The sequence below is a fragment of the Salvelinus alpinus genome, chromosome 10, assembly GCF_045679555.1.
Source record: "Salvelinus alpinus chromosome 10, SLU_Salpinus.1, whole genome shotgun sequence".
Classification (NCBI taxonomy): domain Eukaryota; kingdom Metazoa; phylum Chordata; class Actinopteri; order Salmoniformes; family Salmonidae; genus Salvelinus; species Salvelinus alpinus.
In genome coordinates this window covers 71,220,349-71,235,348 of record NC_092095.1, presented here as the reverse complement: position 1 = coordinate 71,235,348, position 15,000 = coordinate 71,220,349, and the positions used below count along the sequence as shown (strand labels likewise).

Below are 15,000 nucleotides of genomic sequence, written 5' to 3'. Positions count from 1 at the left end.
GTGTGTACGTGTGTGTGTGTTACCTGAAACATGAAACGCTAACAGGGGAACACAGCAGCTGGAGCTTAGTGGAGGAGACAAAGCAGACACACACACACACACACACACACACACACACACACACACACACACACACACACACACACACACACACACACACACACACACACACACACACACACACACACACACACACACAGACAGGAACACACACACACACACGAACACACAGACAGGAACACACTGAATCCTCCCTGGAAACCACCAGCCCATCCAGTCTCACTTTGAAAACAGGTCATGAAAGACAGACGTGTTACAGTCAAAACAGTGGAACAAACACTCTGGCAAGTTACACCGACCGACCGACCGACTAAACAAAGCTTCTGACTGACTGACTGTACAGTATAAAGCTTTTGACTGACTGACTGTACAGTACAGTACAAAGCTTCTGACTGACTGACTGTACAGTATAAAGCTTTTGACTGACTGACTGTACAGTACAGTACAAAGCTTCTGACTGGCTGACTGTACAGTACAAAGCTTCTGGGTAGGTGGGGATGGCTGACTTACTGACTGGCTGACTTACTGGCTAACTGGGTGACTGACTGGCTGACTGTGTGACTGTGTGACTGGTTGACTGTGTGACTGGCTGACTGTGTGACTGGCTGACAGGCTGACTGTGTGACTGGCTGGCTGGGTGACTGGCTGGCTGGGTGACTGTGTGACTGGCTGACTGTGTGACTGACTGACTGTGTAACTGTGTGACTGACTGACTGTGTGACTGTATGACTGTGTGACACACACACCCACGATATTCCCAGATATGTCTGTCTGTCTGAGGGCCAAAGCCGTGTAATGAATGACAGTGCAGGCAGCAGGGACATGGAGCAGCCTGCCTGAATAATGATGTAATGACAACACAAGACAAGGTGAGGATGGAGTACTGCTCCTCCCCCTCTTCCCTCTCTCTCCCTTCCTCGCTCTCTCTCCCTCTCCCCTTCTCTCTCTCCCTCTCTTCTTCCCTTTCTCTCTCCACACACTCTCCCTTCCTCGCTCTCTCTCTCCCCTTCTCTCTCTCTCCCCTTCCCTCTCCCCTTCTCTCTCTCTCCCCTTCCCTCTCTCTCCCCTTCCCTCTCTCTCCCTCTCTTCTTCCCTTTCTCTCTCCTTTCTCTCAATCTCTCTCCTCCATACACTCTCCCTTCCTCGCTCTGTCTGTCTCTCTCTCTCTCTCCCTCTCCCTCCTCCACACACTCCTGTGTTGCCATGTCTTGTGTTTAATCCAGGCTGGGATAGGGAGAGGCACAGACTCCTGTTTGATCCCAGGAATCCTTTTAACTGATACCGGATCACATTCCATCGTTGACATTCCAGGGGTCAAGAGTGGAGAGGACATGAAGACAGTGTGTGTGTGTGTGTGTGTGTGTGTGTGTGTGTGTGTGTGTGTGTGTGTGTGTGTGTGTGTGTGTGTGTGTGTGTGTGTGTGTGTGTGTGTGTGTGTGTGTGTGTGTGTGTGTGTGTGTGTGTGTGTGTGTGTGTGTGTGTGTGTGTGTGTGTGTGTGTGTGTGTGTGTGTGTGCAGTACAGATATCACATTACACTGCTGTTATTGTATATTAAGCCATCAGAGAGGATCAGAGAGACCACACCCCCTGAGAGATGGCAGATGGCTTTTTCTAGCAGCACAGTAATAATGTCCCTGGCTATCATCACTGGCCCTAACACACACATATTATCTCTGTCCTTACCCTTCACAACACAGACATGAGAGAGAGAGAGTGTGTGTGTGTAGGAGAGTTTAATCACACTGTCAGATGAGAGGACCCTCTCTAAAGACATGAAAAGAACCAGAGAGTCAAAGGTGTGTCTCCCTCTATTCTCTCTCTCTCTCTCCCTCTATTCTCTCTCTCTCTCTCCCTCTCCCTCTCTCTCCCCCCTCTCCCTCCCTCCCTCCCTCCCTCCCTCCCTCCCTCCCTCCCTCTCCTGACAGTGATGTAAAACTATAGTGTTTACGGTAACATCAGTTCTAGATTATTATCACTACAGATGAACAAGATCCATACATACAGGAAGAGATGAACAACTAACATCTATATCTGAAAGATAAATGATCTTTAAACTGGAGACATATCATTCTCTGAGTGGGAAACAGGCCTTGTTTTGATGTGCTTGTTGTAACTCAATGGAACCGTGTCTTTGTGTGAGAGACAAGAAGATCAGATTGCCTCGTTAAACAAAGGTTCTCTGTCGGGAACGAGTACTATTCTAAGTTACTGGCATGAACATAAACGCCTGTGATCCCAACCACAACTCATTGGTGTGTAACTGTGGATTATGACTGAGGTCTGAGTGAAGCCAAAACTAAAGGCTTTGACTCAGAGTGGCGTCATCGGTGAGTCACACATAGTGGCTGGAGATCAAACCCGGTCAAAGACATGTCAGACTGGATGGTTCATATGAGTAAATGAATAAATGTCAAAAAGTAGCCTTTTACAAGAAATAAGTCTTTAACCTCTAAAAAGCTGGAGAGGACAGAGGCTAAACCAACTCTTTCCCCAACAGCATTTTCACTTTCAAATTGCACTGAACAACTGATTAACGGATAATCAAATAAATAAATCACACCCTTTCTGATATGAACTTTTTCATTTCCTGGGTCAAGAATGTGTTCCATGTTTATCCCAAATGGCACCCTATTCCCTATGTAGTGCACTACTTTTGACGATGGCCCACAGAGCTTTGGTCAAAAGTAGTGCACTACATAAGAAATAGGGTGCCATTTGAGACGCCGACTCTGTCATCTCAGTGCGAATGAGCCAAACAGCAGGTCACACAGAGAGTTACAGAGACCAGCCGATTTACATCATTAAATGATAAATATAGAGAAATAGACATCTCAAAGTGTGTCTCTCCAGTGATGAGCTCATCCTCAGGGCTACAACGTATTCACATGAGAAGGCAGTTACACTACGCGCAGAAAACGACGAGAGAGACACATAGTCAGGCTGCAGCTCCCTGGTTTAAACTGCCGCTTTGGGCCAAATGAAAATTAATTAATTTCTGTGAAGAATCAATTTCTCAGAGTAACTAAGAGTGTTAAGAGATGGGGGAGAGAGAGATAGTGTGTGTGCCCCCCCCCCCCCCATTACGCACACCTCCACATTATTGCAGAGACTCAGTTTGTACAACTGAAACACTTTTAAAAGATTGGAAAAGGTGTCATTATTTCAACAATGTTGCTTTGTTCGGTCGCGTCAACTCTTTATGACGACATCAGAGATAGATGCACCATGGAAACCAACTCACCTGGCGTTAGTACAGTCGTTGTACAGCGTCTCGAAGTCTCTCCGTGAGATGAGTTTACACCGGTTCACTCCCGGTTGGATAGCTCCGAGGCCCCGGAGGATGCGGACCTGTTCCACGTTACAGACCACCGGTGTGATCTGGAGCCGCTTCAGCTTGGTATAGACCGTGTGCAGTCCGCCGACCAAGTGTTTGAGAAACAGGTCGAACGCCTGCGGGAGGCAGATGAGCTCGTTGTCTTTTACCGTGAAAGAGGCGAGCTTGGCGCCTCTGACCTCGACCATTTTAACCTCGTTGTTTTGCGGAGTGTTTTCAACCGGCGACGGGGTAGAATACACCGGTTTACCGGGCAGGACTTCGACCGGTACGCCAGGGCTACCGACGGGTACTGGTAAGAGGTCCGCGCTGAAAGGGTTCAGTCCGGTGGGCGCGATAGACGGTGAAGGGGATGAGGACGTGGTTGCTGGTGGCGGAGAGTTGGTCGCCGGTGAAGTCTGTATCGGAGACGGTTGGACGAGAGGAACCGAGGGCATGAGAGCAGCCGGAGAGGCCATGATCCAAATCTGTATAAAAAAAAAAAAAAACAGTCTGAAAGTCTCGAAAGTCAAGTGTAGTCTAAAAAAAGTGTCGCGAGAGAAACAGAAATTGAAGAGTTGAGAGCTCGTCGGTAGTTTTAATTTTTTTTAAGCTGAGAAATGTCGTTGGAGATGCAGTGAGCGGGATAAAGGGTCCGTGCGTCAGGATACCGATGACAGAATTGAGCTAGAGTGAGGAGCTCGCGGACGGGATGATACTGTCACATCATGAAAAAGAGGAGGAGCCTCTAAATATTCTTAGAAAAACATCACACGCATCTGTTGACCGTGTTCAGAACATGCGGTCCATTAGGCTAGAACAAAACTGGAACAGAAACTGAATACGTTGATGAATAATTTGTATAAGCTGCACAAGCTCCGGAGAAAACGCTATACCTCGCCACTGAATTTTAACTGTAGGATATTGACTATTCAGTGTGTGGAAGGTGCCCACTGCTTAGAAATAATAACCCCCCCAAAAGGGCCCTCTAAGGGGGGAGAAGAGGGACAGACAAGAGGACCCTGACTTTAACCTCTGACCCTCCTCGAGCCCCCACCCCATCTTCCTGTCACACACCACATTAGAGACTGAGCCTCCACAACCCCTCAAATGCATGCCTTTGACAGTTCCCTGTTAATGCTGCTGAAGACGGAGGTTTGGAGACATAGAGGCTAACTGACTCCGCTCAGAAAGATAAATAATAATGACACTAACTTCGCTGATTATCCAGGAAGAAGTGTGCTGACAACAGCTACTTTCCATCCACTTGGCCACGTTTTCCAACCAGAGATGTTTCCATCACAATGACTTTTTGGGGATAGAAAACTGTGCGTGATGACGTACACTACCGTTCAAACGTTTGGGGTCACTTAGAAATGTCCTTGTTTTTCAAAGAAAATAAAACATATTGTCCATTAAAATAACAAAAAAATTGATCAGAAATACAGTGTAGACATTGTTAATGTTGTAAATGACTATTGTAGCTGAAACGGCAGATTTTTTATGGAATATCTACATAGAAGGCCAGTATCGCCTCTTCACTGTTGAGAGGTCTGTTTCTCAAACTAGACACTCTAATGTCCTCTAGTTCAGTTGTGCACCGGAGCCTCTTTCTATTCTGGTTAGAGCCAGTTTGTGCTGTTCTGTGAAGGGAGTAGTACACAGCGTTGTACGAGATCTTCAGTTTCTTGGCAATTTCTCGCATGGAATAGCCTTCATTAATCAGAACAAGAATAGACTGATGAGTTTCAGAAGAAAGTTCTTTATTTCTGTCCATTTTGAGCCTGTAATTAACCCACAAATGCTGATGCTCCAGATACTCAACTAGTGTAAAGAAGGGCAGTTTGATTGCTTCTTTAATCAGGACAACAGTTTTCAGCTGTGCTAACATAATTGCAAAAGGGTTTTCTAATGATCATTTAGCCTTTTAAAATTATAAACTTGGATTAGCTAACACAACATTCCATTGGAACACAGGAGTGATGGTTGCTGATAATGGGCCTCTATTGGCCTATGTAGATATTCCATTAAAAAATCTGCCGTTTCCAGCTACAATAGTCATTTACAACATTAACAATGTCTACACTGTATTTCTGATCAACTTGATGTTATTTTAATGCACAAAATGGACAAAAACAAGGACATTTCTAAGTGACCCCACACTTTTGAAAGGTAGTGTACATGCAATTTAAAATGTATTTTCCCGTTAAATTCCTATATGCCGAATGAAAAATAGTTAAATGGGTTTCCATCGCATTTTCATCCCTACTGATGGTGTTGTCACAAAAACTGTTGCGTTAGCCTATAGGCCCATAGAAAATGTTTCCACGTTGGTATAGGCGCATGCGCTCTAGCCAACAGCTGGTAGATAACAGTGCGGGTAGGCTACCTACATTATGAGATTATTATGCTTAAGAGCAATAATATTGTTATTTGTCAAACGGCAGCCAAGCATCGATCATCGTGTCACCAGAATAAGACCCTGGATATTTATTGGAAAGGAGCATCAAGATCATCACCTTGTACTTTCACCTCCCTGTGAACTTCATCATAATTTATTTCATCTGTAGCCTAATAAACTGAAGGCTTTCCCGAGTCGTAGTGGGAGGACCACACAACATATCATCGCGTGACTCCAAGTTTTCTTCCATATGAGGGTTAATATATCAATATTTGCGCATAAAGGCGTTCGAACCGTTATTTCTCGCATAATGAATTTTAGCGACACAAAAAGATCCCACCATGTCGAACGAACAAATTGTCTGTCGGCATTTATGAAATTGTACCGGCATTTATGAAATTGTACCGGCATTTATGAAATTGTACCGGCATTTCATGTTTCCATCAGCCTGGTCGTGACTTGTTCCATGTGTCAGGTAATTCATTCGCATGAAATGGGTGGAAACGTGGTTAGTGATATGCGGTTGTCTCACTTAGTTACCTTAAGATGAATGCACAACAATGCACTAACTGTAAGTCGCTCTGGATACGAGCATCTGCTAAATTACACAAATGTTTTTAAAAAACACACAAAAAACACTAAAGAAAACACTGAATATACACATTATCTGTAAATTAAAGGCATCAAGTGAACAATGTGGATATTGGAGCTTTTCGATGCACCGTTGTTTCATCCGGTATATAGCCTCGTCTCCATAGGAATGCACAGTGCTTTAACGGAACATCACATTGATAACGATCTAAGTCACAGAGGGAGAGAAGAAAACCTCAAGAGAGCGTGTTATGAAGAGGAGGTGGAGAGAAAAGTCTCTTTATTCAGCTTAAAGGTCTTTTCACTCTTTTTTTTCTGCTTCCCCATCCCTCTTTTGAATAAGCCTCTTGTGTTTTTTAATTGGCTGGAATTAATCTTAGGGATGTAGATGCCCGATTTGCATTCATTAAAAGTCAACTGAAGAAGTCAAGCTTGATTCTAATCAAATTTGCTTAATTATGCTTAGCTTTCAGCATCTCCCAGGAGAGAAGAGAGAGAACTGAACTTCACTTTTGTCTTTGGAAACTCCTGCTCTATCTCCTGCTGAGATGGCTTTTTACCAGCAAATAGACATTTTAAATGTCAGGACTCACTAAAAGACATGGAGAGGGGGAATTGCCACCTATTGGAGGAAAAAGTCTATGTCACCGGTCTGAAACCTGTGGCCCACGGGCCAGATGCGGCTTTGTCGCCGGTTAATAGCGGCAAATTGATTTACACACATAATATCAGAAGTGTACTTCAATGTCAAATGAGCATCATCCAGCCAGTAATAAACCTCAAAGCGCCAAATTCCACCCAAAACATATTTGAAAAGCTGAAGGCCACTGTGTGAGGGCTCTCTGTCGCTGCTGAAGAATGGTGTAGTGACCATAGAAATATAATGACTAGAACTGACATTCCCATTCTATTTCTGTAATAGATAATTCTATATCTATGGTGGTGACATCCTGTGTCTGTTAGTCAGTGTGCTGTCTGTACCACTCTACCCTGCAGGGGTAGATACTCAGGACAACCACATCAGACTGATGAGGCATAAATACCACTCTATCCATTCTCATTAAGTAAATAACAACATATTTAACGCTTCATCTCTATCAAGAGGCCTCGGGTCAGTGGGTGAGGAAGAGCAAGAGAAAGAGAGAGAGGTAGTAAAGAGAGAGACAGAGACCAAGATAAAGAGAGAGAAAGAGGGAGTAAAGAGAGAGACGGAGAGAGAGATAGTAAAGAGAGAGACAGAGACAGAAATAAAGAGAGAGAAAGAGGGAGTAAAGAGAGAGACAGAGATAGAGAGAGAGATAGTAAAGAGAGAGAGATTTTGAAATCTGTCCCAACCACTCTCAGCCATAATCCTAACAGACAAGCCTTTCCGTCAGGAGCTGAATCAGCCATTAGGACCCAAATCAACACAGAGTTCCAGAATGCTCCCGTGTCATCGATGATAATGGAAATTGATTATGCGTATGGAAATGAGCTGTAGTCCGCGGCAACGTGACCTTCAGCGGTGCTAATTGAAACAAGTGTGGAGCCTCAGCGTCAGTTATCAGGCCTAACAGCACACCATAAATCATCATGAAGACCCCTGTCACAACACGACCCATTAGAACGGATGTGTTGTTTCTCTCCCCCTGTATCAGACCAGTCTGAACATGTCCGTTGGTTAGATCCCTGGGTTAATAGGACCAGATTAAGCTTTAGAAACGGATGAACAGTCACAATTCAGACTCATGTAGGTGTGGAGATGGAGAGACAGAGGGAGGGAGAGAGAGAGAGAGAGAGAGAGAGAGAGAGAGAGAGAGAGAGAGAGAGAGAGAGAGAGAGAGAGAGAGAGAGAGAGAGAGAGAGGGAGAGAGAGAGAGAGAGAGAGAAAGAAGGAGAGAGAGAGAGAGACAGAGGGAGAGAGAGACAGAGGGAGAGAGAGAGAGAGAGAGAGAGAAAGAGGGAGAGAGAGAGAGACAGAGGGAGAGAGAGATAGAGAGAGAGAGAGAAAGAAAGAGAGGGAATGAGAGAGTGAGAAGGAAAGAAAGAGAGAGAGCGAGAGAAAGAAAGAGAGGGAATGAGAGAGTGAGAAGGAAAGAAAGAAAGAAAAAGAGAGAGAGAGGGAGTGAGAGAGAAAGAAGGAGGGAGAGAGAGAGAGAGAGAGAGAGAGAGAGAGAGAGAGAAAGAAAGAAAGAAAGAAAGAAAGAAAGAAAGAAAGAAAGAAAGAAAGAAAGAAAGAGAGGGAATGAGAGAGTGAGAAGGAAAGAAAGAGAGAGAGAGAGAAAGAGAGAGGGGGAGGGAGAGAGAGAGAGCTGATGTGGTGATGACGGGGATTGATTTAGTTAGAGTTTGAAGTGAGGAGGTAACGAACGGTGCCAGTGGCACAGAACAGGTTGAAGGAAAAGAAGAGATTAATGAGCCAAATACACTTGATCTGTCGAAAGTAGCATACTTGTTTTTCTTAGTTGAGTTGACTCAATTTGACCTTGTGCATCCAACAAAAAACAAACAGTGTTGAGTGAATGAGAAAAATAGCCAACACTCTGAGAAAAAAAGGTGCTGTCTAGAAGCTAAAAGGATTCTTCAGCTGTCCCCATAGCAGAGCCCTTTGAATAACCCGTTTTGGTTTTAGGTAGAACCCTTTCCACAGAGGGTGCTACATGAAACCCGAAAGGGTTCTACCTGGAACCAAAAAAGGGTTCTACCTGGAACCAAAATGGGTTCTTCTATGGGGACAGCCTAAGAACCCTTTTGGAACCCTTTATTCTAAGAGTGTACATATCAAGTCAACTGACAGAGAGGCAAAGTTAGGTGTAGTTAGTAGATTGTAGATGTTCCTAGTGAAGAAGCAGCTCACTGGTCAGTGCAAGACAGGAGTAAACTGGTAATAAAGTTGAAATGAAGTATGAGAGGTCAACAGAATCGCCACATAAAGAGATGAAGAGTCATTGAAAAAGTAGAAAGTCAATCTCATTGTGGAAGATTGAATTAACATAAATTGTTGACGACTAGAGGTTATTATTGAGAATACATTTATGAACCAAACAATATGCAATAGCCACTGATTAAGAGCAGATGTTGTCCACCTGTTACACACAGGATCCGAGTGCAATTCACTGCGTCAATGAGTCGTTCCAATAATCTAATCAAGGGGAATATAATATATATAATCATATCCATCATTACATAGTTGAACACACAAAATTCTAATTTGATAAAGGATATTTCATTATAAGTGTAAAAACACAAGGGAGTTTACCCGTCGAGGCCCCTGTGAAGGTTGCTGCTATCACTGATCACTGGCCTCGTGGATCCTTATTCAATTAACAACACTCTAATGAACGCAATTAATGAATGAATAAATGCAGGAGTAATAGAGGCACTATATGTTAAGCATCTAGGTAGACAGAGGAATACCTCATTATGGATCTAATCCTATTGGAACCTGTTCAAAAAACCACAAAGTCACTTAAAGACGTTGGGAAGTTGTTCAACATATTCTAATCGCAATTAATCCATTCTCTTCTCTAATGAGCTTTAACGATGCTCTTAATTGTTTATTATCCAATATGCCAGTTATGAATTTTAAAGGAATTAAACAAGCAGAAGAGTTTTACACGGTTATTAATGGGTATTTGTATTGGCAAGGTCAACATGAAAGAGTCCCTGAAGAGCTGGATGTTTAGCTGGATCTAGACGAGGCTCCTCAGATAACCCCTAGACACGTGATGTGGATCAGCCTACTGGGTGTTGAAAGTACAAAAGACAGAAACAGAAACACAGCAAAAAAAAGAAACGTCCTCTCACTGCCAACTGCGTTTATTTTCAGCAAACTTAACATGTGTAAATATTTGTATGAACATAACAAGATTCAACACCTGAGACATAAACTGAACAAGTTCCACAGACATGTGACTAACAGAAATGGAATAATGTGTCCCTGAACAAAGGGGGGGGTGTCAAAATCAAAAGTAACAGTCAGTATCTGGTGTGGCCACCAGCTGCATTAAGTACTGCAGTGCATCTCCTCCTTATGGACTGCACCAGATTTGCCAGTTTTTGCTGTGAGATGTTACCCCACTCTTCCACCAAGGTACCTGCAAGTTCCCGGACATTTCTGGGGGGAATGGCCCTAGCCCTCACCCTCCGATCCAACAGGTCCCAGATGTGCTCAATGGGATTGAGATCTGGGCTCTTCGCTGGCCATGGCAGAACACTGACATTCCTGTCTTGCAGAAATCACGCACAGAACGAGGAGAATGGCTGGTGGCATTGTTAGGCTGGAGGGTCATGTCAGGATGAGCCTGCAGGAAGGGTACCACATGAGGGAGGAGGATGTCCTCCCTGTAACGCACAGCGTTGAGAATGCCTGCAATGACAACAAGCTCAGTCCGATGATGCTGTGACACACCGCCCCAGACCATGACGGACCCTCCACCTCCAAATCGATCCCGCTCCAGAGTACAGGCCTCAGTGTAACGCTCATTCCTTCGACGATAAACGCGAATCCGACCATCACCCCTGGTGAGACAAAACCACGACTCGTCAGTGAAGAGCACTTTTTGCCAGTCCTGTCTGGTCTGGCGACGGTGGGGTTGTGCCTATTGGTGACGTTGTTGCCGGTGATGTCTGGTGAGGACCTGCCTTACAACAGGCCTACAAGCCCTGAGTCCAGCCTCTCTCAGGCTATTGCGGACAGTCTGAACACTGATGGAGGGATTTTGTGTTCCTGGTGTAACTCGGGCAGTTGTTGTTGCCATCCTGTACCTGTCCCGCAGGTGTGATGTTCGGATGTACCAATCCTGTGCAGGTGTTGTTACACGTGGTCTGCCACTGCGAGGACGATCAGCTGTCCGTCCTGTCTCCCTGTAGCGCTGTCTTAGGCGTCTCACAGTACGGACATTGCAATTTATTGTCCTGGCCACATCTGCAGTCCTCATGCCTCCTTGCAGCATGCCTAAGGCACGTTCACACAGATGAGCAGGGAACCTGGGCATCTTTCTTTTGGTGTTTTTCAGAGTCAGTAGAAAGGCCTCTTTAGTGTCCTAAGTTTTCATAACTGTGACCTTAATTGCCTACCGTCTGTAAGCTGTTAATGTCTTAACAACCGTTCCACAGGTGCATGTTCATTAATTGTTTATGGTTCATTGAACAAGCATGGGAAACCCTTTACAATGAAGATCTGTGACGTTATTTGGATTTTTACTAATTATCTTTGAAAGACAGGGTCCTGAAAAAGGGAACGTTTCGTTTTTTTGCTGAGTTTATGTCTTAATGCTGTAAAAACATTTTATATTATAGAAAGGTAAAGGAATAGCTGGTTAGATATTTTCACGTATGGTGACGATGTTGAAAGTCCTATTGTTTTTCTTCAAGGGGGTAGCCTAATGTACAGTAGAATTCACAGCCACAGGAGTACTATAGCAACGAGTGTAAGTACATCTTTGTTGCCATGGCGAAACACTAATGAAATCTTTCCAGCAGTCATATTAAAGGCAACAGATGCATTAAGGCAGAAATAATCATTCATCTGCAGAGCAATTAGTGGGACTGTCAGAGCGAGTGTTGCCTGTTGAAATTACCCAACACAATGTCATTCATTAAAGCATTTAATGTTCCACACGATCGGTCATGTCATAAGAGTAGAACCACACGAAATGCACTGAATGTCACTGATGTAAGTATACATTCAATTTACAGTGAAATGCATGACCTGAAACACAGATATACTGTTCAATCACCACAAAGAGAAGAGGTGTGGATCTGCAAGGATAAGCATTTTGAGGTGCTGATCTTTGACGCCCCCTGATCTCAGTAGCTGTGATTTGTATAAGTAAGATGAATCATTTCACAGAAGAAGACAACGCGATAAGACATCTGGTGCTTACAAAGGGCCAGAGAAGAAGATGAACAGAGTATCCAGATGAAACAGGGAGATCAAACACACTGGGGCCAGAGGACACTGAACACAAAGCCTGCCATTCAAAGCCTCTGTCTGGGCTGCCTCTCTATCTCCTGAGGGGCTCAGACGTTAGGAGGGGAAGACATAAATGCTGACACAGAAACCTCCCGCTCTGCATCTGAGGAGGGTCTTAAGCTGTCAGAGGGTGCTTAGGAGAGCGCTAGTCTGGATGAAGAAACCACGCACTGTGCATTATCACTTCAGGCTTCTGGAGGGAACCAGCCAGTGATAGTGTGTGTGTGTGTGTGTGTGTGTGTGTGTGTGTGTGTGTGTGTGTGTGTGTGTGTGTGTGTGTGTGTGTGTGTAGAAGTTCTCTTGTCTGATGAGGTTTATCTCAGGATGAATGAGTAATGTGTCTACGGTGCATGTTTCTCTTCTTCACAGGAACAACTGTCACGGAGATGGCAAAGGTTTGATCTTTATGCGGATAGTGGAGAAGAAACGCTAGTTTCTGTTCAATACCCTCTGACATGTCTCTGGGAGGGTGAGTACAGGGAGGTGATCAAAGAACAAGTCAAGTGTCAGGAGTGTTTTTGTTGACGATGTTCATTAATAGAGGCCACTCAAAACCTCTCTTTGATCACTTGCTGCTGACGAGGACAGTATCCATCAAATGGATTAAATGAAATGAGGGCCAGTGAAGAAATACAATTACTAAAGTTATGCAATTGAGTGCATGTTTTGTTATTGTGGCAATTACCTGTATAACCAGCTATAATAACGAGAACCTTAACTGACCATTGATAGTGACATAGCGACCTCATGTGGCAATTTTCATTCAGTGCATATCGAGATTTGCGTGTCAAAAACAACAATCTCGAGCAATTTTGGACGAACTCGCCCACCGTACTCGATACCCTTTCCCCTCTCATCTCCCTATGATGTTTTTCTTTTTCTTTCTAACTTTTAGCTACTATAGCTAAGTTTGGACCTTCATTTTGCAGTGCCTTTACACAGACAGTCATTCTATTTTTTTCGTTTTCCATCATGTTCACGACCACCGGTTCCCGAGGGCTCGGTAAGTACCAGACTAGTTGATTCGTGTACGAGTGCTTTCTCTCGGTCCTGTCTCGCAGCTTTGCACTGTCATTCATTCTAGATGAATCTAAGTATTTGGACGGGTCACATCGTCGTTTCAACGCGTACAATCGACGATTCGAGCCTATACCATTTTTGTCATAATGTCTAGTATTGCGTGATATCGCTCGATGTTTCATTTCATAAACGACGCTTAATGCTGGTTCAGTACTGTAGTGACAGAACGGTGCATGCGGTTGCCCCGCCCACATTTTCCATACAGTATTTAACGTTACCAGGAACAGGTACTCTGTTGTAAATTCTAATAGAGTATCAAATTGATTGTACCATACAGGTAGGTGATTGATTGGTTGGTTGCCTCCCCCCACAGATAAGGCCCCCCTGTCTAAAGGTCTCCTCCTGGTCCTCAGTGGTCTGACTGTCGTGCTAACCCTCCTGCCACAGTACCATCACCTGTTCACCTACAGCCTGCAGGCCATCACGCAGCAGCACCAGGTAGTGGAAGAGAGAGAGTCGTAAACCTCTCCTATCTCTTCCTGTGTATCATATTGCCAAAGACAGTACAGTATGAAGATGGGCAGAAACTGCTTCTCCAGTAGAAATCCCGCTTGTAGCCGACCTTTGGCTAGCTAAACTCATGCCCAGAAACACGTAATCTGCTTTTAATGGTCGTCGCGCCGAACTGCGCATGTGCAGGCCGTCAAATCAAAGACACTCCTTCGATATAAAGTTGTTTTTGATAAACATGTGAATTTGTCACTTTCACGAGGTTTTAGTAATGACAGTTTCAGCTTCCTAAGACATTTACTCAAATCTCGGTTTTGCATTTAGATTTCTAGAAAACGAACAACTAAGGACACATATTTTGATCTGGTCTGCCAAGTATGTTTCTCAAGCGTTCCCGGAAGTCTTGTGATGTTGCACGTCTGGGTTTAGAAACTCTGTGATGTGTGTGTGTAACAACCCTGACTCCTCCTCTATAAGGTATGGCGGTTAGTGTGTGGCAGACTGATCTGTCTGGACCTAAAGGACACCTTCTGCAACAGTCTGCTCATCTACAACTTCCGCATCTTGGAGAGACGGTTCGGCAGCAGAAAGTTTGCTGTAAGTTCATTTCAGCCTAGCTTGTAAACCTATGTTAGACTCACTGGGCGCGTTCCAGCTGGTCTTTATTGCAGTCGTGCTGCACAGATTATCAGTTGTTTAATCAAATTATGATGATGATGATGTGGTGGTGATTATGATATGTTATGATGTCATTGTTTCATACTATAACATCCAGGTTCTTCCTGTAGTCCTAACTGTAACATCCTGGCTCTTCCTGTAGTCCTAACTGTAACATCCAGGTTCGTCCTGTAGGCCTAACTGTAACATCCAGGTTCGTCCTGTAGGCCTAACTGTAACATCCTGGTTCTTCCTGTAGGCCTAACTGTAACATCCTGGCTCTTCCTGTAGTCCTAACTGTAACCTCCTGGCTCTTCCTGTAGGCCTAACTGTAACATCCTGGCTCTTCCTGTAGTCCTAACTGTAACATCATGGCTCTTCCTGTAGTCCTAACTGTAACATCCTGGCTCTTCCTGTAGGCCTAACTGTAACCTCCTGGCTCTTCCTGTAGTCCTAACTGTAACATCCTGGCTCTTCCTGTAGTCCTAACT

At 44.4% G+C, this 15,000-nt stretch overlaps 2 protein-coding genes across 3 annotated transcripts in view; one reads left to right on the top strand and one right to left on the bottom strand.

Moving 5' to 3' along the window:
* LOC139532990 (dachshund homolog 1-like) overlaps positions 1-4,290 on the bottom strand; it is a 67,091-nt gene extending 62,801 nt beyond the window's left edge. The window contains exon 1 of the mRNA XM_071331136.1: positions 3,303-4,290. Coding sequence (XP_071187237.1) covers positions 3,303-3,853 — 551 coding nt within the window. The 5' untranslated portion in view covers positions 3,854-4,290. The remainder of the gene's footprint in view (positions 1-3,302) is intronic.
* Positions 4,291-13,129: 8,839 nt separating this feature from the next.
* ubac2 (UBA domain containing 2) overlaps positions 13,130-15,000 on the top strand; it is a 55,951-nt gene continuing 54,080 nt past the window's right edge. Inside the window, exons 1-3 of one of the 2 annotated variants that reach the window (XM_071330863.1) lie at positions 13,130-13,325; positions 13,716-13,840; positions 14,330-14,449. In XM_071330863.1, the coding sequence (XP_071186964.1) occupies positions 13,295-13,325; positions 13,716-13,840; positions 14,330-14,449 (276 nt within the window). In that variant the 5' untranslated portion in view covers positions 13,130-13,294. Of the gene's footprint in view, positions 13,326-13,461; positions 13,630-13,715; positions 13,841-14,329; positions 14,450-15,000 lie in introns of those variants that run through there. The other variant, XM_071330862.1, reaches the window with a different exon arrangement.